This window comes from Accipiter gentilis, chromosome 8, assembly GCF_929443795.1.
Source record: "Accipiter gentilis chromosome 8, bAccGen1.1, whole genome shotgun sequence".
Taxonomy (NCBI): Eukaryota; Metazoa; Chordata; class Aves; order Accipitriformes; family Accipitridae; genus Astur; species Astur gentilis.
In genome coordinates, this window is record NC_064887.1 from 28,434,102 (window position 1) to 28,461,447 (window position 27,346).

General features: G+C 37.2%; 1 protein-coding gene across 6 annotated transcripts; it reads right to left on the bottom strand.

The window, feature by feature from the left end:
- On the bottom strand, positions 1 to 26,601 carry SLC35A3 (solute carrier family 35 member A3). 6 transcript variants are annotated; one of them, XM_049808000.1, is made up of 9 exons: positions 26,461 to 26,601; positions 17,324 to 17,435; positions 14,694 to 14,832; positions 13,656 to 13,810; positions 13,452 to 13,574; positions 12,141 to 12,312; positions 8,812 to 8,930; positions 8,174 to 8,307; positions 1 to 5,312 (listed from the first exon to the last, which is right to left on the bottom strand). In XM_049808000.1, the coding sequence occupies exons 3-9, from the start codon at positions 14,809 to 14,811 to the stop codon at positions 5,222 to 5,224; spliced, it is 912 nt and encodes a 303-aa protein (XP_049663957.1). In that variant the 5' UTR covers positions 14,812 to 14,832; positions 17,324 to 17,435; positions 26,461 to 26,601; the 3' UTR covers positions 1 to 5,221. The 6 variants fall into 6 exon arrangements, with proteins under 6 accessions (XP_049663957.1, XP_049663954.1, XP_049663955.1 ...); XM_049807997.1 differs by having other exon boundaries at positions 14,694 to 14,898; XM_049807998.1 differs by lacking the exon at positions 26,461 to 26,601 and adding an exon at positions 26,082 to 26,232 and having other exon boundaries at positions 14,694 to 14,898.
- Between the last annotated feature and the right edge of the window lie 745 nt (positions 26,602 to 27,346).

The window sequence follows — 27,346 nt, forward strand, 5'->3', positions numbered from 1 at the left end:
TAATAAATATTAAAACATTGTTTTATTTCTGCTAAAATATGCATAAGGCAAGCTTCTCCATTTGCAAAGTTCTCAGACAGTTTTATATCATATTCTTAATAAAGCCGGTGCTTAATTTTAGCCAGTTTATTACTACAGTGACATTACCTACACATACAGGAGAAAAAAAAATACAGTATTTTACCTCAATAAGGATTAAAAAAAGACTGTATTAGGTCATGTAAGATGCATTCCATCGTTCAGTAGTGTTATACCAAAAAAATAACCTGTTTCCAAACTGCCTGGAAACACCACATATTAGAACTGTATGCAGTGTAATCACACACAAATTTCAACATATAAAAAAATCCTAAGACTACCTTAAAAATTTTTCTACAATCTTTGAATATATGATTTCTATTTGGGGTCATATATTTAAAATTAAATTTAAAATACATTGACAATAAAGACAAACTTTTAAAAATCTAAGAAAGTTTTACTCATGGCAGCAAATATAAACATATGCTTAGCACATAAGCAATTCTTACTGAGCTATAAATTTTTAATGAAATTAATATGGCTAATTACAGTCAGAACAATGATGGAAGGTTGAAGGCAAGAGTTAAAAATGTCTTGTCTACTCTTGAATGCAAATATGCTGCAGACGTTCAACAATGAGCATTGAACAGAACCTCAACAGATTTTTTTGTTGTTGTTGTTGCTTCTTTAAAGAGTTATAATTTCAGTTAGCAGGAAATAATTAGAAAAAGTTAGAAATTTAACTGAACAGAAATTTGGATTCACAGTAACCGGAGCAGAAGATATAATCTAATTATCTCACTTATTTCGTTGCACTTTCCCCTTCATTTTTTCCAGTAAAAATATCTTAATTCTACATATATAAAAACATACCATGAGCTTACCTGGAAAGAGCAGAACTCTTTAGTAACTTCCTGTGGAAAATAATCAGCATTAAAAATGAAAAGAACAATGAAAACAAAGGCAAGAAAACACTTGGACTTTCTTACAATAACTGAACACCATAGATGTTCCTTAGTACAGTAGATACACACTACCACATACATAGTATAATAGCATGTCATAGATAGACATTACCTTTCTAATGCACAAAAAAACCCTTAATGTTTTTTGATATCTCATTCTTATAAATCATGGATTTCAAAGAAGAAAACAATGAATAATCTTCCTCATTCATAATATCCAGCAAGAAACAGTCACCAGGAGGAAAATGAGCAACAACTTCAAATTTGGGAAATGATGATTGCTTAAATACAACAGAACATGCATAGCCAATAAGGAAATATATTAAAATATGAAAGTTACTGACAACAAAAACCAGAAGAAATGCAGCATTTCATTTATCAATTTTAAAACGATATAACAAAATCCATTACAGTCTTTTGAATTACAGCCATAAAAATAAGTTAGGAACATAAAACAATTACATACTTCTAAAAATCTGAAAGAGGACTGTATAAGTAACTGAAACACAAACATATGCTACCAAAATGATTGCTTTTTTGAGGAAAAATAAATAGTTTCTAAGAAGTTTCAGTAAAAAATCCAAGGTGTTATCTTGTATAAGCCGGATCTAGTACTTTAATCTACTCATTACTAAAGCAAGCAAAAAGGGAAGTTTTCTTATAGTTTGTCTAAAACAAAGAAGTTGAACAGAACTATAAAATTATCAGAATTCTTTGAGAAAAAAGATTATCGGGCACTTATGGACAGCACAGAAATACAATGTTTAAGGAAAAGTTTATCTTGCTTTATTAGACTCAAGATTTTTCACCACTGAACTGATTTATTTTGCTTTGAAAATAGTTCTAAGTTTATTGTTATTTGACCATTTATCATGTATCCCAGAGATTCTCAAATAAAACTACCAAATACCCAAGTATTCAATAAATACTAGTACTCCTATTATGCAAGTCTTAAAAAAAAATAATCACATAATTCAAGTTATTGCAAATAAATACCTAGCTATAACTTTATAAATATTTAAATAAAATTATCCTAAGTATAGGTTAGCCTCCTAAATATACAACTAAACTAACAAATCCATTGTCTAAAAGTCAGAAAAATAGTTCAGAAAGACAGGTTTATTTTTGGAAAGTTAGACTCCTACAGATTGCTTTTAGGGCAAACTCAAAGCACACTATTCTCTACTTCCCAACGCTCTGTACTAGCTATGTTTCTTTGGTTAGTTAACAAGTTATAGACTTAAAACTGTCTTTGTTTGTTTGGGGTTTTTTTTTTGTTTTAAAATCCAGATACAAAAGTATCTCAATAAGAAAATGTGCATATGCTCTCAGATTGCAAAGGTTACAGAAATCAGTAAACCCTCCTCGAATCCCTTCTGTTCTCAAGAAACATATGCTGTCTTCCCTCTGTCTGGAATAATGCATTTCAACCCAGAGGGCCTCACACAAGAGTCTTTCCTTAGCCTGTAAAGGGCTAAGGAAAGACAGCTAGAAATGCAAATTCATATTTCCTTTACAGAAACAAGTATATGAAGAGATCTAACCCTCTATTGGAAATTTTCATGGACCTGTCAATAGAAAGCATAGAAGAGTCACTGATCTACAGACAGGAGTTACTGTTCCTTAGTACAGTAGATGTACTGTTTTCTAAAGCTGTATGACATCCCATTCAAAAGCAAAGACCACATGTTCCTATTCTTTCCTTTAAACTGATCCTTATTGACAAATATTGACAGGTGCACCTGGAACATTAAAACTGTGTTATATGTAACAGAACTCCAGCAATGTGGTGATTATCTGGCCTGTTTGGTCCCTTCCCATGCAACTGGCTTTAAAGTGTTCTCAACCTGCTGCTTCTGTTTTTTGCAGAAATTCCCCAAGGAATGAACCAATTATATCACCTGAACATTTCCACTACTGTGATTCATGAAATTAAAAGTACTATTGTGTGGGCCAAACTCCAATTCAGATATTACTACCAACACTTCTCAGATCATTTCAGTCATGCACTTCTCATTCTACACTTAAGTCATGCTGTGAGCCACTGCTCTACGCATACATTCTACCTATTTCAGTGGTGAAACGACTAAATGTAATTTTTCAAAAATTTTGCCACACTGAGTGTTATAGATAAAAGTTTTAATATTAACACAGAATGCCAATTTAGGGTAATACGAGATAGGTTTGACTACCAAGTAGCAGAGATCCTGCAGTTACTGCACACTGGGATAGACTCACAGTTCACAAAGCTTAGCAAGCCCTTGGCATAAGTCTGAAATTTCTTTAATGTCTTGCTCTGATACAATAAACAAAAAAAAAAAGCTGATAATCCATGTCATTGCCAACAGAAGGAAAACACTATTTTTGCTTGGCTGATGTAAGCAGAATTTTTCCTTTCCCATTTACAATACTTCATTAAAAAAATCTTAGAGCACTCTTACAGAATCTCCTTGTTAATCCACCACTAAAACGTGGAAAAGAGAATGAGGTACTTTGGTAAACATTTTAAAACATCTCTCTCTTCACAATGTGTTTGTTAGTACAAGACAGAAGTGAGAAAGAGCATGGGGGGGGGGGGGGGGGCGGGAAGGAAATTATATGTTTTTACCACTTGCCATTCTACAGGTAAGGGACTATTAATATGTTTTTGTATAAATGTATACAACTGTAATGTGGATAAGAAGGCGCTCTACATTAATATCCATTGTGAATATGGCTCCTGAAAACAAATGATTTTTAAGACAGCTTTTTTTGTTTATGAGTTCTGGCATTTTTTTTTGGTGTTTCTGGCTATATGCAAATACTTCAACAAGTGAAGTGTTTGTAACAGTCTAACTGATCTAAGTTCTAATTGCATCTAGTTTCTTTGTGAAATTTTTTTTTTTTTTGGTTCAAACCAGAAGAACAGCATGCTTTTACATTTACCTATTGCACAATTAATTACATTTTCATTATGCTTCCTATTAAAGTCATTCTACTATTAGACTGAATAGCTCCAGAGAACCCATTTTGGTCTGTTGGCTCAAGGACTCCCAGAGCAAAATAATAGTAATAATAATAATGATAATAATAAAAAAACCCCAAACCTCTAATTAAGCCATTACATAGAAATGTACTGAAAAAGCCTTGCAGAATTCATGAGTAAACAACACTTGTTTAAAAAACACCTCTGTAATAATGTACAGTACAGTATATAGATGATATACCACAATAGTGCCAGACGGAGCTGTTACAGACAACAATAATGCATTTAAAATGTTTATTATGGGCTTTTTTTTTTTTTTAAATGCTGGTTAAAAAAATCCCGGGATGATATTTAAAGCATAAAAACTACTTTAAAGGTTCTACCAAAAAGTCAATTTATAATCAATAAAAATAAAAAGAATGACACTACATCTGAGCAAGCACTCCATCATAACCCTAATCTTAGTGCCAGGTTAGTGTAGTAACCTCTGGCTGTGTTCACAGAGTTAGCGCACCTGTTGGAACACTACAGGCTATCCTGATGAAGGCTGGAGTATCAACACAGATTTCCAGATTTCACTCTGAATTTCTCCCTTCGTGTACTTAAGTGAGAATGTTAACATTCTTACAATAGTTTTATATAAGCAACAGAATTATAATATTATAATTTAATAACAGATTTCTGTTATTAAATCAGCCTTCTAAAAATATAAAAATATTTGCTATTGTGAAAGTCTTTCAATCATACTTCAATCTTCACAGTTTTAATAAGGAATACCTAATTAGAACCATCACCTTAGAACTACAATGTATATTCAGCTGATTTCATGTAAATAGACAAACAGTTAAAAACATATTTACTAAGATTAAATATAGTCAAATTGCAAAAACATACAATCTGACAATGTTGTCATGTGCTCTTTCAAAGAGTGCATAGGACATATTTCTGCAGCAGTCAATACAGTAAATTCTTTTAATGCAATCCCAGTCAAAGCTGTAAACATTCCTAATTGCAGTTTCTTGGGAACTTTTTGTTCCTTTCAAGTTTTTATTAGCAAGTTGCACTGGGCATTCCCCTGCCATTTTTTTTCTCATTAGTTACAGACAGTATTGTCATCCACCCCTCTGGCTGTTCAAAACTAGTCATAAACATTTTTTCAGTAGATTCAGGGTAGTAATCCTTTGCCTGCAGTGAACAATGACACTTTCCACATGCCATTGTTAGCAAGGCCCCCAGTGCATGATCTTGAGAAGCAGGTTGATGAGGAAGTCTGCTATGCCTTAATGGGATTTCCTGCAGGTTTGGGATCATAACCATATAGGAAAGTAGCTGCTATTACAAGGACGGCTCCGAAGAAAAAGACACTGAATAGAATAGGGATGAAAAAAAAAAATAGTTAGCTCGTTTTAGTTGATGCAATTTTATTTAATACAATCAAAAGAAAGGACATTTTTCCTGTGAGAACACAGAAAGATAAATTATATTTGTCCAATTTATAAAGAATAATTTGCATATGTTTATTACAGAAGGATGCAGGAAGAAGTTGAAATAAGAAACTTATATCCACAACGTATACTGACATATTCTGAAAGTTAAAATTAAAGCTTCATGGAACAACTGTCAAAAGTAATCAGACCAATTCTTTTTTCCTCTTTTCTTCCCTTTTGCCTGTGCAAAATGCAAGCAGAAGCTAAAGAAGTGCAACTACTGTGGTTACCCAGCCACTTTTAATATCTTACGTACATCATGTTGTTGGAAATGCGTTTGCTTTGAAGTCCAAAGCTTATGTCAAAACAAATTACTGCTGCCCAAGAACCAGTTTGCAAGTCAGTTTTTCTAATTTTTGGCAGATATATAAAGATTTATGTAAGGAAAAGATAATAAAGGCATCTTTTGTATTGTGACATATGGGCCTTTAAAGTTGTTTTGATAGTTACAAGTCTGAAACAAAATATCCAAAGACAACAGACAATCAGTATACATTTTAGAAAAGAACCTTGTCATAAAGACATGACAATGTTGACAACTTGATCTTCTGAACCAAACACTAAAAAAACTGTGGCACATGACATGATAATCCTTCAGAGAATACAGTTAGCCTATTTCTGGACATGATCCATTGCAACACATTCAAGCACTTAAGTACTTTACATCTATTATCCCAATCAAAAGTGTTTATTGAAGTGACTGAAGCAATTATGCAGTTTCAGTTCAAATAAATTCAGTTGACATAAGCAAGGTACTAAAGATTATGTTTGATTAACTGAAGATAATCGTTTTATTAAATGAGATGGCTTCAAGTTCTACAGGCTGCTAGTTGGCTCCACCTCATTTAATTATTTGTTTCCATTTTCACCTGTTTGCAGAAGCTGATAAGTTACTTATTAATTTTCCATTTGAGCACACAAAAATTCTTAAACCACTTTCTACATTTGTTTTAATAGGACAAGTATAGGCTACTTAAATTTTAAGTTCAACATCTTCCACATTTTAAGCCTAAATAGTTGTTCTACTTCCTTTTTTGAATGTTTAAGTAAACTCCTGCTAAAACTGTAAATACAAAAAAACATCTTTTCAACTAAAAGGTATCAGATACAAAGGTTGTAAATATTATTCAAAATATTTTTACACTATGAGTATGTGTAACATGTGAGGAGTGTAGATCAACTATAAATAAAATCCTTTTAATATATCTGAAAGTTGGAATATTACTTCTACACTCCATATATTAACATGCACTGCCAAGATAAGCACTATTCTGGAACCTACCCATGTATAAAACCTGCAGTGCACAGAGCTACTCATACCTGATCGACAAAACATCAGGACAGAGTGTATTGGGCCTAGAAGCATATAGCAAGCGTTTTTCTCTTTCTTGGTTGTGTTTTTCCTGGTTTTCAGCCGGGATAGAGTTAATTGTCTTCCTAGTAGCTGGTATGGTGCTATGTTTTGAGTTCAGTATGCAAAGCATGTTGATAACACTGATGTTTTCAGTTGTTGCTCGGTAGTGTTTAGTCTAAAGTCAAGGATTTTTCAGCTTCTGATGTCCAGCCAGCAAGAAAGCTGGAGGGGCACAAGAAGTTGGCACAGGACGCAGCCAGGGCACCTGACCCAAACTGGCCAATGGTGTATTCCATACCATGGGATGTCCCATCTAGTATAGGAACTGGGAAGTGGGGGTGGGGAAACGCCGCTCGGGGACTAACAGGGTGTCGATCTGCGGGTGGTGAGCAATTGCCCTGCGCATCATTTGTACATTCCAATCCTTTTATTATTACTGTTGTCATTTTATTAGTGTTACCATTATCATTATTAGTTTCTTCTTTTCTGTTCTATTAAACCGTTCTTATCTCAACCCACGAGTTTTACTTCTTTTCCCGACTTTCTCCCCCATCCCACCGGGTGGGTGGGGGAGTGAGTAAGTGAGTGGGTGCGTGGTGCTTAGCTGCTGGCTGGGGTTAAACCACAACAGTGTTTTCACTAATAAATATGGTATTGTCTTTAGAAAAAATCTCTGCCTTTGGGCTTCTGGGTGTCCTTGGGAACCAATTGCTGCAGTATAACTCAATATGTGTATGATTGCAATTATGTCTCTTGGAGACTGTTTTGAGATTGGATGAAAACTAGTATAAAAAGATTATCACCGTTATCATTGTTCAGCCATAATTCCTCTTGCGATGAGATGACTTGCAGATCTGTCCATTTAGAGGACAAAGAGAAAACAAGAGACAGGCAACCCCTTTGTCACCACCTCACTCAGCACAGCCAGCGGGGCGGGGGGGAAGGGTCTGGTTCAAAGAGCAGAGCCAAAGGCAGTTAGTGCAAGGCAAGCATCAAAACTAGAGAGGAGTGGTTTCAGCACAAAAGCAAAGTAGGAGCTGAACAAACTGAGGGAGATAAGGTAAGGAGGAAAAGAAGAGAAAGGGACAGTGAACTAAAACATAGAGCCTGCAAGAGAGTCGTGTGTCAAAAGCCAAGATTTGAGATTCCTGTCTTGGGGAGGGCTATGTCTTACAGAAAATTTCATCTTGCCAGCTATACTGAAAAAATTAAGTATCCATTATGGTATGTTAGGAAACTAAACTTTTATGTGCAAGTTGCATGTAAACATTCTAAAAGTGTGGCTTGGACAGTTTTATTTATTTATTTTTGCAGTTATATCTAGTAAGCATTAAGTTTTCAACTATTTTTTTTTTTTTCAGCATACATGGAAAATAATTCTTACCTTGTAGGGACAAAATCTTGCAGCCAGAAATAGGAGATCAACGTTGACAGTATAATAGAGAGAGAAGTTGCAAATCCCTTTAAAATGTTGTCCGCATATTTTATAACAGCAGCAATCACCAGCCCTCCAAGTGCCTGAAAAAATATTGAGGTTTGGATTTGCAACCTGATAATTCCACCAAAAGCATCTATTTTAACAAGTGCTTACTTTAGGAAAAGCTTTTGTCTATGTTTATGAGCATTACATTTATTTTATGTTATGGATATGCACTGTTGAAGATAAATATTGGAGTTGTTCTTTCCCCATTAAAGAAATTGTTGATCATATTACCATCATTAGGTTAGTGGAAATGCTTCTACTATTCATTTTTTAGCCACAGGAGGAAGGACGATTTTTTTTTTTTAAAACACTGCAAAAGAAATAATGCTTACATAGTTCTATGTTGCACAATACTAAGTCATATGCTTGCTATATATTGTCCAGGTTTTTATTTAGAGGTTTATTCTAATAGTGATAGATCAGACTTTTGACTGTAGCATTCTCAGTAGCTTCAATGACACCCATTAGTTTCCCCAGCCATTTATAGAAGAGTAAATCCCAAGTGCCTTCACAAAAACATGTGTTGCAATGTATCTCACCTGTAGAACAACAACTATCCACGTAAGTTTATTGTATCCTTGAAAAAATCCATTCTTTGACAGTTGTTCTCCATCATAAATGTATACACCCATCAGTCCAAATATGCTACCAAAAAATCCTGAAAGTACAAGATGGATTTAAAAGGTTCAGGTGAAAACCATGCAAACAGGTTCCTTGTCCCCAGGACTGCTCACATATATCTGATTTTAAAATAGGACTGCCACTTGCAATACAATTCCATTCAAATGCAATCAGTGTTCAGACAGATAGTCTCTTTTAAAAGCTATTTTCCACACTTTCTAATTCAAAAGCTACTTTCCACTAGTTTTGACTGTTTCCATTAGTACATTCTTACATACTTATCTTCCATTGCTTTCTACTGGAATAGGATGGCATTATTTGCATATAGCAAAATTCACTTAAACGCAATTTCAGTTTTCCTGAAACTAGTCAGGACTGAAGGCTGAAGTCACACTATAAACTGGAGAGAAAATCAGGGAAAACCTTCAGTGGAGGAGGTGGTAACTGACATAGCAAGAGCAGGACTTAAATCGGTCTGCCAATTCAGACAAGGATCTTGGAAATGGGATTCTTCTGAACCACTCCAACACAATGAATGTTTACTAGTAGAGACTTAACGTCAAAAGAAGAAATTGAGACCAGATTCAAAATTTTATAATCTGGTGAGTATAGTGTTCTTCTATCAGATGGGAAATTTGTCCTAACCCCCTCAGTCACTGAAGTAATGCAAGCACCTCCTCTGTGACTGACGTAGGCTCTAATCCTGAGCAGGAAAGGGGGAACATTTTTCTATTCTGTTTCTGTGAAAAGCTGACCTCTATCTTCATTGCATTTCTTTGTGTCTGAAAAGGGCGGAATTGTTTTGAAGAAGATAAAACCTTCCATTTAACAAGAAATAATTATTTTTTTAGACATAATTAAAAATTTAGGTTTCATTCAGATTAAACCAATTACTTCTATTTTCCAATTGATCTGCTAACATAAAAAAATAAAATCAACTATTCGTACATCCCTAATATGACACTGGTATACATTAAAAACTGTATTTTTCTAAAATTATTAAAATACATTTTCCAATTTTTCCTACAGTTCTAGCAATTCGCTACAGATGTGAAAATGAAAACCAGGCTGGACATACGGGTTTTGTTGTTTGTCTTTTAAGAAAAGCTCTATTTCAAAGCTCTTGCTTATGACTGACTTGCTCCTGAATGATACAATGTCTTAAGTGGGCAATTATCTTGCACTTGCAGAAAGGATACACTAACCTATTTTTGAAATTGTGATTTCATGTTTCAAATATTTTCTGAAAGCTGTATCAGGAAACCCTCTATGAAGTATGACAAAACTCATTTCATTTATGAACTGAAAACAACCTTAATAGTAAATGTATTCTAATGAATTTTGTATAGAGGCAAATTAACCTCATTGACAAAAAATAAAATAAAAAAAAAAAATCAGGTCATTCAATTCTATTATCACAGACATTTATGTCTTCATATATCACAGCCCTAGTTCTTCGTTATCTTGAACAGTTTGTGTTTAGATGCAGCCTGTTCTGATCTCACTGTTTTCACAAAGCAACTACTGGAACATTCAATTTGTGACCAGGCCGCCTATCAAACTAGCAAACTCACTTGTTTTCATACATACTTTTGTGCACTGTAGAAAAATCTCAAGAATGTTTTAGAAGAGATCATTGATTTTTCAATTATTATGAATGTTTAATTGTAAGTTGTTTTAGATATCTGCATTGCTGCCCACCAAACCGCTTCTAGCATGGAAATTCAGAGCAATAATAACCAGCTTTCCTTGGTAATGGATTTTACATTGTAGCTCCATCCAGAGCACCAAATCTTACCTTAAATTTTGGACCAAGCCCCAGCTACCCACCCTTCTCTGCCTCCAAAATTCTCTAACATAACGTCTCCTGAGGTATCCCCTACACCCTGTTCAAGAAAACTTAGTTTTAACATACACAATTTCAATAAATACTAGCAGATATTAAGTAGAGGTTTTGATCCCCTTCTCTATCCTCAAGTTTCAAAACATCATGGACATGTAAAAATATTAAAATATAATAAAAATGCAGTTCTGCATTTTTAACTGAAACCATTTATAATTAAAAAACAGAAGCAGGAAAAGAAAGGAAAAAATATTGCTTGCATTCAGACATTTTTGACCATATCAGTTTCTGACCAACTATCTAATTACAAAAACCCCACGCCTGTTTTTATGGTATTTCACTACATTCTACCAGACTCAGTACACTGCCCTGATCCACTAAATCATCCTCATGACTTAATTCTACAGTACTGTGGATTTGATCAAGAGTCTGTTCTAGGGTGCTGGAAAGTTCAAATTCTGCTGAAAGCATTTATTCAAATGCACAATAAATAATTATGGCCAACAGGTGAAAACTAGAGGGATTCCATTAGAGAAAGAACGCCAACTCCAACGGTAAGTTTTGTTTCTGTTGCAAAACAGCAACAAAAAGATATTGCTGATGTCACATTTCCGACCCTATAAACTGGACAAGATTACTCTGAGGCGAGGGAAAACTCATTCAGGAAAATGGATCAACTCTGTCCCCATTAATATCTAGGGTCTAGAAGACCCAGAACTACTTTGGAAATAGAAGGCATTCTCTTGCTGATAGGTGCACAATAGGTAAGGGCATTAAAATAGTCAAGATGACCTGTCTTTTACATATGCCTCTCTCCAGTGATTATATAGACAACTAAAACAAACTGACCTTTGTACTGAAATAGTAATTCATTACCTCAACTTTATTCACAAAGCTTTTTTTTTTTTAATTAAAAGCGCCAACCTATAAAAACTGCCTACCCAGCCACAAGGGGGGAAAAAATATGTTAATTTTATATCTCAAAGCATTGATTTAGAAATGTATTTTGTTTTAATGTTCCTATATTCTCTCTAAAAAAAAAAAGGAATACTATCTATATTTATCAGATCTTATGAATTAGTGCAAAAGACAAGTTTTAAACAGAGGATACACAGAATCCCGCATAAGATAACATTATTTAGAAAACTTAAAATACAAATTCAATGGACAGATTCTGTGCAAATTTATGGACACTCTATAAGCAAGTTAAATCAAGAACTAGGTTGAGATCAGAAAGCAACTGCGAGAATTCTACCTAGGAGAGTTTATACTCTTAATTTTAAAAGTACATTTATGCAGAATACTAAAATGTTGGTGATATTTTTTATTATAGATATATTTTGCACATTTCTCTTAATTCTTCAGAATGCAGTATCTCTAAGAGATGACTAAAATTAAACTTACCAAGCTGAATATTTCTGATCCACACAGACTGCTTAGTTTCCTTTAAAATTTTCTCAAAATAAACCCCAGCAAATCCACTAGAAAAGCATGCTATAAGAACTGCGATCAGGCCTACAAACTGAGATCCTGCTGAATGTTCCTTAGCAGCTGTTGCTTGAGAGTCTGAAGGCCACTGGATATAAAAACAGTTATACAAAATTCACTGATAAAAATCAAGTCATGAGCATCTATAAAATGCAGATTTGTTTTCTAGTAACAGTAACAGTTACTAAATACAATCACATGCTTGTAAAGTTTTGTATTTTGAAGCATAAATACTTTTAAAGGACTGGAAAGCCATAATTTTTCTTTCTACATATTGTAAGGAATAAAACTGTGCCTGAACTGGGAGAACACCCATCAATTTAAACAGGTCCAGGATTTATGTTTTACAAGCCAGAACTGTTTCTGAATCCCAGCATAACTTACCATGGCCATTCACAGTCACCAACTTTTGCCACCTGACAGTTTGTTACCTTACAAACATAAGCACAGTTAGAAACCCACTTACACCAGCTGTCTTTAAGACGAGATTAATTGCCTTTTGCATGTGCCCCTCTTCAGTGATCATGTTGACAACTAAAGCTGAAATTTATGAAGCTAAATCCTGCAATATATCTGATGCTAACAGAATAAAATGCTATGCCATAGACAAAAACATACTGAAGAGTCTGTTATTTACTATCAGAATGTTTTGTTCTCAATTATTAAATTTGAAAATTCTACAAATTTAATCCTCAGATTTTTTTTCAAATCCTTAAGTTTTAAAATAAAGATTTCTAGGCTATACTAAAATCTGCTAAAAATTCTTAGAATAGTCTCTTATCCCATGAACTTGCCCTCTGAAAACTACAAACTCCTGTACCTGCACTATTTAGAACAGAGGCCAAGTTTGCCTCTTGAAGAAGGAAATTTGCTATGCTGAAACCGTATCACAAGGTGAGCAGCAGGACTGCGCTGGCACAGAAGATCTGTGAATCCCTCATGTCTGAAGAAGTGTGCTAATAAATACTGCTATCAGTGTTATTTGCAGGTTGCTCCAGAGGCCTTGTCACATTCTACAGTAGAGCACTGGGACACAAAAGAGGTGTTATCTTCTGCCTTTGAACCATTTCTGGTGTCCTCTAGTCCTGGCCAGTTGTGATTTGTAGCTCCTGACCATATTCTAGTGCTCATGTGCAGCTCGTAGAATCACAAAGCTGTATAATTGGTATAGAAATCCAGGTTCCTTGAATAAACACATTAAACAAACACAAACCTGTTAATATTTACCTGCACAAATGCCACTCCTGTCATCAATATTACTAATGAAAGCCACTGGTATACACCCAATTTCTTGCTCAACATGGACACAGAAAACAATGCTGTGGTAAGAATTTTCAGTTGATACGTAACCTAGAAGAACCCAGAAACAGTTACTACCACATAATTAATGGCTTTTTTTGAAACTTACAGAGAAATCCAAATGTACGATACCTGGTATGTGGCTGCATCTAGGTTTGACAATGCTACATACAGCAAGTTATTCTGAAGAGTATAAATTCCTGAAGGAATAGCAAGTTTAAGAGTTTCCATGGGTTTATTAAGGATTTCATCATGTAGCACTCTGTTCAGAGTCCGTAAATTGCACTCTACCCAAAGAAACAATAAAAGAAATAGACATTCACTAAAAGGAGAGGGAAATAAAGGAAAGAGAGATACCAAAGTTCTGTTCTTGAAGATTGTTGCCCCCTTTTTGTAGCTATCACTGCTATCAAGACCTCAAAATACTATCTATGTTTGACTTTCATGAGCCTCATATATGTAAGAAGAAAAAGGCTGCAAAAAGTCTTCCTGTAGCCTGGAACAGTAGAACTAGAACAATTATTCAAAATACTTTAAAACTTATTGAAACCATATCGATATTTGAAGATGATACATTAAAGAGTATCACCTAAAAAGTGCACATTTAGAAGCCCACAGTTTATGCATATACAATGATATTTTTAAGCTGTTGAAGATCAAATATATATGTCAATGAACCAGATAAATTCAGTATAAAATGTACAAAATAAGAACTGGAGTAAATCTGAATATACTTTTTTGAGCTTAAAACTGTGCTTCTTCCTGTTGTAATGAAATTGTTTCCTCCCTTCTGCGTCTGCTGTTTATTACAGGCTTCTAAATTATCATTCATGCTTTGGACACACTTAAAGCTTTTCATTTCTTCCTACTTCTATATATGAATTTCTTAAAATGCCTGAGCAAACACAAGCTTCAAGCTACTGTAGAAAATTTATTCTTGCACTCCTCAGTATCCACATTCTTTAACGAGAACTCTTCAGCAAATATACAGTATCTTCTAATTGTGTGTTGAGAAGTGAAGTATGATTAGTCTTTCCAAGACTATTTCTTTACACGAGGAGAAGGGAAATGCTTTGCTGTATGCCTGCACTCACATGGCTGCTTTGCAGTTGCCACTAAAATACAGCATATTGATTAGGAAAATTACTTGGTGCAAAATTTGATACATACTGCTGTCTTTGTAGACCAACAGAACACAGGCCAAAATCTTCAGAAGTTCAGCAATAACTACTGCAGTAGAGGATAAGTAACGAGGTCCTTCTTCTTTCAGTGTCCGAGAATAACGCATAGTCAAGACTAAACTTGTGGTCTGAAAAACCAGGATGCCCAAGGAAAGGTATTTTAAATTGGTAGACATTTCTTGACTTTTTTCTTCCTGAAACAGAAAAAAAAAACCCAAACCCAAACCCAGGCTTAAAAGGTAATATGGCAGATAGATGTTTCCCTTCCATATCAGCATATTAAAAAAAGATATCCAGGGAGCTCAGCCAAAGGAAAACGACAAACCTAATCTGATATTCAAAAAGAAAAAGGAGATTAACACATTAAAATGTTTTTCGAATACATGATTACAAGTGGGGAAGCATATCAGAATATTAGAAGTAGTGATAACTAACAGAGAAATTAAATATCTCTTTATCTGTAAAAATAATAAAGTAAAATAAGGACTATTAACTGATAATTAGCTTTCCAATAACTGGTTTCACAAAGAAATCTCCCACGTTAAATCAATTATGGATTTCTTTATGTAGGTAAAGGCTCAGAAAGTATTTTCAAAGTGAAAAAGCCCCACACTGTGATACTGCAGAATGCCCAGTACCCCTGCTGCAATGAGCTATTCCCAGAATGAAGAGATCTTCTCATTCTTTCACATCTCCAAAGTTTTTCAGGTTGCAGTATCTGTGTTGCCAGATAACATAGTGCCAGCACAAGACAGGGTGAGGGTTGTGCTGCTTTAAATGAAAATGAGAGGTATGTCTGATGCTGAAGGAAAAAGAGAGTCGTGGGAAAGCAGGGTTGGATAGGAAGACGCGGGGTGGAAGAGCTGCAGGGGAGACAGCGCTAAATCTGTCCTGCTGATTATCCTGCTCGGAAAAAATTAGTTGAATATAGATGACTAGGTGACCACACCTACTTTCTCATACTGCACCACCACAAATGTTACATTAGTAAAGCTGTATCATCCTCATCTCTACCATGAACTTTGACCAAGCTGACGTGGTCTCCTCTGCCCTTTGTCACCAATTAGAGCATTAACTTAGTGCAGAAGACTAATAAAGCAATTCTCATTTTTCAAGCACAATATATTACAAGGAAATTAAAAAATGCATTACTGCTATTCAGAATATTATATAATTTTCTGCTGTCCTTCATATTAAGAAGAATTTCCATATGCACAGAAATTAATGCTTTCTATAAAAAATTAACTACTACTGCCTTCACTGCCCACATATTAAAAAACAGAGCGGTGTTTTATAATGGCAAACTAAAATCAAATCAGTAATTAAAAGTTAACAAATATGTTTTGAAGGAAAAGAAAAACAATAACAAGTCAAGGCAATGAATGCTGTTCTCACTTCTGGAAGTCTAGAGATGGTGTAAGAAGTACTTATTGGATGCATATTCCAGAGCTGTCCCTATGCATATTTTACACCTGCAGGCACACAAGTTTTGACTCATTAACTATCTAGTTTTGTACATACTGCTGAAGGAAGTGTTGGTACCTCTAAATATTTGAAGCTGAAACTGAAGCTGTTTCTTGCTCACTGCATTTCTTTAGCTCAAGATGCATTTCATAACAATTTTCATTGCTATTTTTTCAGAAATCCGGAGAGCTGTGCTATTCAAATATTTCTGACTTACCTTTATCTCATCTCTAAGCATTAAGAGATTTTCTCCAATCAAGTATACAAAGTCAAATTAATACCTATAAGGCATGGATACTTAAGAGATGTTGCAGTAACCTGCAAAAAAATATGAATTGCGAACAGCCACAGAGATATGAAGTACATACTTGTATCCTACACAATAAAACTGTTTACCTCAAGAATCATATAGCTGTAAAAACATTTGTAAAAGCATACTGGCAAAGGAGGAAGAAAAAGATGCCAGGATGCAGAAACCGAGGAAGAAATACACAGGGATTCCTTTAAGGAATCTTAATAGAAAATACTTTTGCATGAACAATGATCTCATTTAACTCGCTGAAGAAAACAAATACTAAAGATGCAACTGCACTGAAATGTATCAATCAGACAGAAGTATAAAGCACAAGGGAGAAGAAAGCTGCAGACAACATTCAAGATTTGCTAACTTTTTCCACAGGTTCTGGTGGAATAACCCTTTACACGAGGTTGGAACTATGCATCCCCAACAACAAAATGGAGAAGATCAGTTAGTCAAGAGGAACATCTTTGAAGAATAAATTTGCTACAGCTGAGAACAAGGAGGAGAAACAGAACAGTTCCTGTGAAGTGATATAGAAGGGACATGCAAGGTCAGAATCATACTCTCTGGAGAAATACCAGCAGCATAGAGAAGATAGAAGGAGAAAAAAGAGAAAAGAAAAAAAAAAAATCCACCGATAGAAAATACAGAACTGAACTTCTTTAAAAGGTCTGCTTATGCTACTGGATAAAACTGACATTGCAAATGGCACATTTATGTGAGCCAACTTGCACAATTTCTTCTGCCTTTTCCATCTACCTCATTTTTTAGTATTGAGACCTGACAATCTGGAAACGCAAAGAGCAATATATGGTTAAGATGAACAACACTAAATTTCATGAAAGCACACTTACAGATAAATAAGTTTTTAAACTTTTTGGTTTTCAGTTTTCAAAATGCTTCCGAACAAAATACAGAACACACATCTCTCCAGAACTCAGACCCAAGTTTCTGCATTCTGTGAGCCTGTGAAATGACAAAGTGTTTTACAAATGTTCAAAATTCTTAGAGATCAATTCCTTAACCTTCAAAATAGGTCACAGTATCAGAAAATAATGTTCACATTAATTTCTTGCTGAAATACAACCAACTATTTACTAAGCAGCTTTAAATGTAATTTTAAAAGTAAGTCACTAATACCTTGTTTATGAGCAAGTATCAAAGCATTCAGCATAAAAACATACCAACAAGCACAACAGTTTAATAAGCCTATCATCGAAGCCATAAGGAATACATACATTACCTTAAACTACAATCTTGTCCTCATTAGTAACCATGATAAAAAAGGGAACTTTCCCCTAAAGTGTCTCAAAAAAGTGCCACTAGCAGGAAACATTTCTTTACCACATTCACTAAAGCAGTTTCATAGTTTCCAAAATTCACAGGAATTGGACTTTAAGCATCCAGTGTGATAGCTGAAATAAGGATATTTGTTAAAAGTTGTCCTGTCAGTGGTCAGCAAGACAGGCTTATAGAGGACAAGCACATGAAGTTTCATGCTGTACTTAGAAATAGTTTGTTCGGAGAACAGGAACTACAGAGTACTGAAACTTACATATGCCAATAAAATAACCACCCTCTGCTAAGCACACATAATATCCTATCAGCTCTCCTGGTTCCTCTTCCTTCCTTTTAAAAGAGAGCTGCATATCAGTTTGTAGAGCTCGGTGCAAACTGGGGACTGGATCCAGAAAAGTAGCCAAGTACTGAACTTCAAACAGTTGAACTGTCTTCAACTGCAGTTTCACAGCAAGTTTAGATTTACAGATTATTACCAGAGGTGTAATTGCTCTCTTCTAGCTGCAAGTTCCTGCTACCCTCACTGCAACAGACTGTGCAGTCATATACTAATGAACTATTGTCTTCAGTAACAGCCCACACTTTGATTGTCTAAAACCAATAATGAAATTAAAGTTCCCAATGCATTTCCTGTGGAGAGTTACAACCAGGCTTAGATTTCTTACTGGGCTTTGGACAGACTACTCAGTACTCTGCAGGATGCATCTGTTCCAAACATCATATTTAGGTTTGCTAATTAAAAGACTGGAAGTTGAGTAGTCACTTTAACTCAGTGACTTTTGGACTGTATCTTACAGAGAGGTGCTAAGTACCTGCAACTCATTGACTGTAACATAGCCTATCACATCTTTTAACTCTGTGACTAGGCTCATTATTCTTTCCTTTTGTTAGTCTAGGTAAAAGTAAACGGCTTCTGTGTAGTTTATTCAGTATACCATGTAGACACACCCTACAGCCAGCGATATGGAAGGCAGGTGAAAAGGTTAAAAGCAAGTCTATATGGGAAGTCTACAAGCAGTAAGCCAAGATGGCATTTTAAGGCATGTAACGTTTGACTTCAGTACACACAGGTGGATAAAATGCAGATGGATACTACGTGAAGACTTATTCAGTAATTAATAACTGTAGTAATTCAGTTATTGTAAGTGTGAAGGAAGAGGACCCTGGAAAGGTTTTACAGACTCAGAAAACCAAACCAAACCAAATCAATCTATACAGGAAGTAATACCTTCAGCTCAAAGCATCATACTATGCAAAGTCTGAAAAATATCTTTTCAAAGGATGGAGATTTTTTTAAAGTGGAAAATCACCTATTTCCATTTCATAATATTCTTTCAGACAAAATGAATAAATTTCTGACTTGCAGATTTTCATCTCCCTTAGCAATTTCTCCACCACAGGCTAAAATTTAATATTTTACATTCTATTTTTTACATCATCCCTACACTTTCTCTCCTAAAATACTGGTAAATTCTAATGTTTGCAGATGAAATACATTAGGCCAAAAGGAACATAATCAATTTGACTTAATGAACAGTAAACATACCATATATATATATTTTATTTTCCTCTATCCATTCTTAACGAAACTCACTAATATTAATTAGGATTTATTACATGAGCAACAAGATGATGATTACAGGACTTTTCTTAACCTTAAGATTTTACCTTTTAAAGATCTGATGGTATAAACTTTTGAGCTTGTCGGCTGTTAAATATCTACAGTAACACAATCTTGCACAAAATTAAGGATTAGTTTGTGAATTTATCCTATTCTTGAGTTTGTAGGAGGTCTCAAAATGACAGAATTACTTTAGTTCGAGGTATCTAAAGCACTAAAAAAAGAGAAGTCTAGAAGGAAACGTGACTAATTTATTTGAAATACTCTTTAGTTAAACTCTGAGACTACAGACTATCTTGAGACATTTTCTAAAGATGGTTGGAACTATTACTGCATATTATGGAGATCTTTCCAGAAAGCATGGCCTAACACCATCCGCAAGAACAAAAGAGTGGGGGCAACTCCACAGATCCAGGTACTTCCTGAATTTCACACCATGCTGATACAAATATATTAAGATAAAGTGAGGACAGAAATGTTAAGACTCAACTTTGTCTAACATCAAGTATCTAGTTCATTAGCATGTTTTAGACTCATTGAAATTTTAAGGTTGGGGTGCCTTACATTTTTCACATATTATTTTATAAATAAAAAAGATGATAGTTCATGCACAAATGATCCGAAATTCATTTATTTGACTGTGGATTTCTCCTGCAACAATTACATTGAAAGTTCTTCCAGTATTCCAAACTATCCAGTATTCTGCATTATATTTCATTAATTCAGCCTAAATTACTAAGAAACTCTTCTTACAGTCACTGCAGCTGGCTCACTTTTTATTATATTAATTGAATTTAATTTTCCATAAATTTCTGAAACTTTAAGACAATATCAGAGAAAAATTGAAAAGAAGAAATCAGCACCCAAAAAAACCCAAGCACCCAATGCTATCTCAAGAAGTAGCTAACACAACAAAAAAAGCAATTAACAATAAATTAAGTCATGTAACAAAAAAGCAGGTTAAATTCACAGATTAAAATAACAACATGCTCTCTGTCAAATGACTGAGCAGCACACAGTAAAAGTCATGCATGCAATTACTACCAGGTAACAGATGTGACAGGCTAACATTACAGTCAATGAGTTGCAGGTACTTAGCATCTCTCACTGTAAGATACAATTAAAAAGTCACTTAAAATAGTTTCAGGGTACCTATGGTCATGACGTCTTATAAATCAAGGTCCATTTACTGCTTACAAATGACAGATCTTTAGAACAAGTCCATACAGATAAATGAGGAATTCATGACAGAGGGAAGGGAAAATGTACCACTGGTTTAGGCTCCCATCCTGCAATTTACACCTCACTGGCAGAGCCTAGGATTCTACACAGGCACAAAAGCAAAGGCCTTCCTAGGTGATGGCCTAGGGATGCACCATACCAAAACCAAATGCATACACAATAACAAAAAATGGTGAAATGATGCCTTTCCAACAGGCTACAGAGTTAATTCCTACCCATTTACCAAAAGATTTGACATGAAAATAACTTCTACTAGCAACTATGTCTTTACTTCTCCCTACCTTGTCACAAGGAAAGTTAAATTTAAAAAAAATAAATTACTAACCACTATTATGCTTCCAATCTTCACAGTGATGGCATTATGTGAATTACACTCCTCCCAGCCTAGCTGTGAAACATTTTCACTGCTGATGGTCTTTTAGAGTGAAAAGCCAAGTTACAGGAGCTATTGCTAGCTCTTATTCCATTTTATGATTAACCAAAAGACACCTGCACATTAGTTAAAATATGGAGCCAAACAGAAGCAGACAACCAGCCTCCTAAAACTGCACAAGGCAAACTTTAAGTGCTGTGTGCCAGTACATGAAGTTCTATGTCTGGGATCTGCCAGAAAATAAACAGTGATTGAGTCTGCCTTACAGAATGAAAAACAGAGTGGAAAGTAAAGTACACCATTTCATTCCAGTGGAACAGGTATGGACACACTTCCTGGGCATTTGCTTTGAAATCAAGATAGCAGATTAAAGAAACAGGATGGTGTTCTCCTATTTCTCAAATGAAATGTGAGCCCAGCACTGATGCTGCACCTATACAAATACAATAAGCTAGCAACAAAGAGGAAAAGCACAACTGGAAGGTGGAGCAAGAGCTAGCTCACAGAACCTGAAGAACCTATTTTTATAAGACTTCCTTGTATGCTTTCGCACATGCGTTGCCCTCTTCCCTGCGCTGGATAACACACAAGTAACATGCTACTCAGAGGAAAGAAAGTTCTATTTCATATTCTTTCTGTTGGACTCAATATAGCCTTCTTTTTACCAAAAGTAGCATCTAATACAACAAACAGTTTATGTATAGAAATAAAATGGATGGAAGGAACCTCTTGAAGCTCAACAAGGCCAAGTGCAAGATCCTGGACATGGGCCAGGGCAATCCCCAGTATCAGTGCAGACTGGGGGATGAATGGATTGAGAGCAGCCCTGTGGAGAAGAACTTGGGGGTGCTGGCGGATGGAAAAATTGCACATAAACTGGCAATGTGTGCTTGCAGCCCAGAAAGTCAATTGTATTCTGGGCTGCATAAAAAGCAGCATGGCCTGCAGGTCAAGGGAGGTGATCCTCCCCCTCTACTCTGCTCTCATGAGAACCCACCTAGAGTACTGCATTCAGCTCTGGGGCCCCTAGTGCAAGAAAGCCATGGACCTGTTAAAGCAGGTCCCAAGGAGGGCCACAAAAACGATCAGAGGGATGGAACAACTCCCCTGTGAAGAAAGACTGAGAGAGCTGGGATTGTTCAGACTGATTCCGGGAAGACCTTATTGTGGCCTTTCAATATATAAAGAGGGCTTTTAAGAAGACAGGGAGAGAATTTTTACCAGAGCCTGTAGTGTCAAGACAAGGGGCAACAGCTTTAAACTGAAAGAGGGTAGATTTTGACTGGATGTAAGGAAGAAATTTTTTATGATGAAGGAGAGTAGCGAGACACTGGAACAGGTTACCTGGAGAAGCTGTGGATACCCCATCCCTGGGAGTGTTCAAGGCCAGGTTGGATGGTGCTTTGAGCAACCTGGTCTAGTGGAAGGTGTCCCCTGCCCATGGCAGGGGGTTTGGAAGTAGTTGATCTTTAAGGTCCCTTCCAACCCAAAACATTCTATGATAAATATCCCAGATGGTACTGAAGCTGCATAAACCTTTCCAAATCTAGTAAGTGCTGCTGAACTGGGTTATGAACAAGATTTTACAGACTCACAAATATTGTAACTGCCAAATTTGGACTGCTATCATTCAACAATGCATTTCTGTCTCCCCCCACCCTCCCCAATACGTAATCTTTCATGTCTGTGTAATTTTTTTTATAAACCATGTTATAAATATTTGTAATAATCTTAAACCTTGTATTTCTCACTTTAAAATGGCACTATTAATGTCCTCCATCTTCCTCATACTTGACACAAGTTCTTCTTTCTTCCCTCCCATAAGCTTTCTATACTTGTCAGCTGTTCCTCCCCAAATACAGGGCACTTAACTAAATCACTGCAAATCACTTCATCATTTTAAAACTTATCTTGCTCTTTCTTTTGTTTTCCAGTCTGTTACTCATTCTTCTTGCTGGATACATTGTAATGTGTGTTAAGTACACTATGGAAAAAATAAGCTGTTTTTCTTAGAGTTTGTATTCTTCTTCAGAAGCGTTATTAAAAGCAAATCCTCCAGCAGTTTTTTTCCTTAGTCTTCTAGCAGAAACTGAATAACAAAGATTTTTTTTCACATGGAGGTTTCCTTCAGGCAGTATTTCCAATTTTTCTATTTACATTAAAAAAATTATTAACTGGTGAAAAATATTGAAAGCATCACTGCATTCAAATATTTTCATTACAAGGATATCAAGCACAACACAGTAGAACACTTGTGGACCTTCCTCCTGCAAAATGATCTAGCTCCCTAGCCACAACCCTATCTTGGCCTTTTTAAATTCTGGCAGATATTTTTTAGCTCTGGCAAGTGCTCTTATGCACAGAGCAGTTACACATTAAATTCTAACTGCTAAAGATCAACCAATGCTTTCTTCTCAACTTTGCTCCAAAAACCTAGGCTTTTGCCAAGGATAGTGGAGGCTGTATCGGTGATTCACTGGCCTATCACTCAACCAGGAAACTCCACCAAGGAAACTGCAAAGCGTAACAAAAGGAATGTAACTACATATTAACTAACATCTAATTTCAGGCAGTGCTATAAATTGCTTGGGACTCAGGTAAGGTTTTCTTACAGGTTGACAGAAAACCTAGCAGAAAGGGAACTTAACACTGCTGAGTTTTCTGATGATCTCATAAAGTTTTTTGTTGTGGGGGGAAAAAAAAAAGAAATCACCATTCTATCTATGTATCAGACAGGAAAACTTGGGTATTGTGAATCTTAAATGTGAAACTTGTAGCTAAATACTCTTTAAGTCCACCCCCCACCCCCTTTATCCTTTACACCAAACCTAGGAATGCAAAGATAAGACTTCTTTGACTGATGAGAATTTAGTTTGATGAATATTAAAAAAATCCAATATTGAGTATAAATATTGAGCATTCAGAAAATTCAGGCCCTCATTGAGCTAAATCTGACACCAGTATTTCTCGTAAGACGAAGACTTCAACTATGTGCACAGTAGTGCAATAGTTTTATATTGACATAACAGTCATTAAGCCAAACTCTGCCTGCCAGCATAGAAATTTGATACAACCTGCCTTAACTGCCTCTCTCTTTTTCAAACAGTACATACACTGCATTCACTGTATAGATCGCAGTATAAAAAGATCCTAGTAGTCACATTCAGATTTTGTAAGCAAGGAGGCATTCAGTTCTCAGTTTTAGTTCAAATGCCCATCCCTCCTCAAGCATACAGGAGTGCGATGACATGAACTGAAGCACTGCCCAAATGCAACTTGTGCAGATGTATCAAGCCACTGAAGAAGTTTGATATAAAGTGCTGAAAGATGGAACACTGAATACAGCCAGGGTTCAGCTCCAGCTTACGCTTATGCTATTTCTGAATTACTAATCAAGTCTGGGTGCTTGAGGCAACGCAGCCACCCTCAGTCAAGGTGACCTAGTTTCAGTAATGGAAACTAGATGCTACAGTGAAAATAAATCTGTAGACACTTATTGCAGAAAGCTAGTAATTACAAATAAGATCAGACAGCTGAACAGTGCACTGAAGGGTTACGACTATAAGACAAAAAGGTTCAAAAATTCAACGGGAAAATCCTGAACTCCCAACCATCTTACATTATTATGCTAGATCCTAAGAGGTACAGAACTTAAGAATCTCTCCTCCCCTCTAGAGACACCCTCTATTGATGTGATCCAGCTGGGCAGCCTTCTGAGTTCCAGTGAAGGCACTAAGTCTGCACAAGCAGCATGCGTATGGGTATGAACTGAAATAATTGGTGAAGAATAAGCCCAGGTAGCAAGCAATTCAGGAATAATAAGAGAGGTATAACTGTATCTAGCAAGCCTGTCCCAAAGATCAAGTATGTGTTGCCCTCACTTAACACCACCAAATCCAGAACTGTTTTAAGCAGACATATATGATTTGATTTCCCTAGGTACCTGGTTCAGATGATCCCTGCCTTTTTCTTGTTATTGCAAACAGCAGCATAACTAGCATATAGAATTAGGCTGTGTAGGCAGCCTGTAGGATTGTCAGACATAGTGTCACTCCTAACAATACATTGCTCTAAATAAAGCAAGTTTATACTTACTACCACTACAGCCTTTCCCAAATCCAGTATTTTTGCCGTACATTCTACTTCTACAAACAAGAACATCACACATCCCAAACCAATAGATCCTTACCTCCCAGAACTGTAACTTTCAATGACAAGTTCTCAAAATGCCTAACAATGTACAAGGGAATCACCCTGCAGCCTCTAAAGAAATTTGATGTTGCTTGTTCTTTTATAAAAGAAAAAACATGCATCACAGAGCTGCAATCTACTCTAGCAAACTGTCTACACACCAACAGTTTTTGTGGAGCAGGTCCTGTGTACTAACTTAACAGAGAAGAGCTGAACAGGTCAGGCTCACTCAGTCCACAAACAAAGACTTCAGATGAGTCAAGTGCAGCACCTATGGAGAAAGGCAACCCCACAGATTTTGGGGGAAGCAGCCCATCCCCTAATGTTCATTCTAAAACCCATTTTGTCAGTCTGCACATATGTTCTTCTAAAAGCAAGGGTTGCCTTAGATCCCAACCCTCCTGTGTAGAGGTCACCATGACAGATAAGCTTCCCACTATGGTGCCCACTCAGTTTTAGAAAGGTTTGTTGTGCATGTTCTTCGTGTCTCAAATAACACATCCCTCCATTGCAGAAAGCAGTCTCTGTCTTCTCCACCCAATCATTCCTTAGAAGTCTCTTCTCCTGTATTCAAGTCTTCCTTACCCTGCTTTAAAATACAGTTTACAGAATTCAATAAAATGAAACAACTTGGAGTACCTTTTGGTGTTTATCTGTTACCTTCCAGCCTGTTCAATAATATGTATTATCCTATTACATTAATTATCCTGCATCTTCTGGTTTTCTGACTTAATCCATAACCTTTGTACTGATAGACCATTTCTCATTTCAAAAACCCAGCATGAAATTGTGATGCCATGAAAATAAAGTGTGCATTTCTGTCAACTTCACATACAGCACTACATCAAGCATAGCAAGCAACTTCTCAGCAGAGCACCAGCCGCACCTACACCGAGAAGAAAACCAGCAAGTGAGCCACAACCTTAGCAGCAACGACACAGCTGCTGACCAGGTCCGTGTCCCTTCCCAACTTCACACACAGCTGCTTCCCCACAGTAACTTCACCTTCACGCCTCCCCTCCCTCTTCCCCAGGCCGCTCCGTTTACAGACATTCCTCTCAGTATCTCCTCAGTCGCGCTCTTCCCCTCCCCAGCCTGCTCCCACAGACCTGCGACCCACCCCATCCACCAACCCCAAACGTCTCCCCTTCCCACACCAGGGGCCTCCCTCACGCTTCTTCCCTCACCCATAACCCTTGCACCGCTCCCTCCGGGGCGGCCTCAGCCGGGCTCCGCTCCTCCCGGCCCCAGCCCAGGCCTCCCACCTGCAGCACCCGGCCGGCGGCCCAGCTCGCCCCTCACCGCCGGCTCAGCTCCCACCAGCCACCCGGTGTTTCCGGGTGCCGCGGTCCCGTCCCGCAAAGGCTCCGGCTGCAGCCGTGGCCCCGCCCGCTCCGTTCCCAGGGCCGCGGCAAAGCAGCGCGCCCCGCCCGCCACGAGCCCCGGAGCCGCCGCGCCGGGCAGCGAAGCGAGAGCTCGCCGGTCTGGGAGCGGCCGGGCCGGGCTCCGGTCTGGTGGAGGCGGGCGGGGGCTGGCAGGGGCTGCGGTGCCGGGGCCACGGCACGAGGAACAGCGCCGCGGGGCCGGCAGGGCCCACAGGGCTGCGGGGCGAACGCTGGCGGCAGGGGCGGGAGGGAGGCCTTGTCCTACCCGCTCCGCCGCCTCCCGCCGCCGCGGCTCGGGCCGCCCCGGCGGCCGTTTGGGGCGCGGGGGGGCGAGGGCGGCGCGCGAGGGGCCGCGCGCGGCCCGGCGTCCGCACGCGCAGCCGCCTTCCCGCCAGTGCTCTCGCGTCGGGGGGTGTTTCACCGGAGAAAGTCTTTCAGTCGGGTATTGCTGCAGTGAATGACACGAGTATTTTGTAGGAAATCCGTCATAAATTTATTAAAGAAGTGCAAGGCTAGTTCGAATTAAGGTGCGGGCCTCTCAAAGAGAACCTTGTTGCGCGTTCCGAAGAAACAAATCGCCCACCAAATTTTGAAGATCATACTTTAGGCAAAACTCCTTTATGCTTCACTGACAGACGCTTAGGCTGATGATTTACTGATGGTTGGCAAAGGGTAGCGTGTCCTGGGCGGCATTTCAAAAATGGGTGAAAGCTTGGCCCCACTGAAGGTGGTAGCAGAACGTGAATGGAAATTCATCAATTACAAT

Bases quoted from the DNA above. Each gene is read 5' to 3' on its own strand.
- SLC35A3 (XM_049807995.1), bottom strand. From the start codon at position 14,982: ATGCTGATATGGAAGGGAAACATCTATCTGCCATATTACCTTTTAAGC. The intron at 13,575-13,655 runs GTATCGTACATT...GGGTTCTTCTAG, and splicing joins TAGATGCAGCCACATACCAG to GTTACGTATCAACTGAAAAT. The intron at 12,313-13,451 runs GTAAATATTAAC...TTTTATATCCAG, and splicing joins CAGGAGTGGCATTTGTGCAG to TGGCCTTCAGACTCTCAAGC.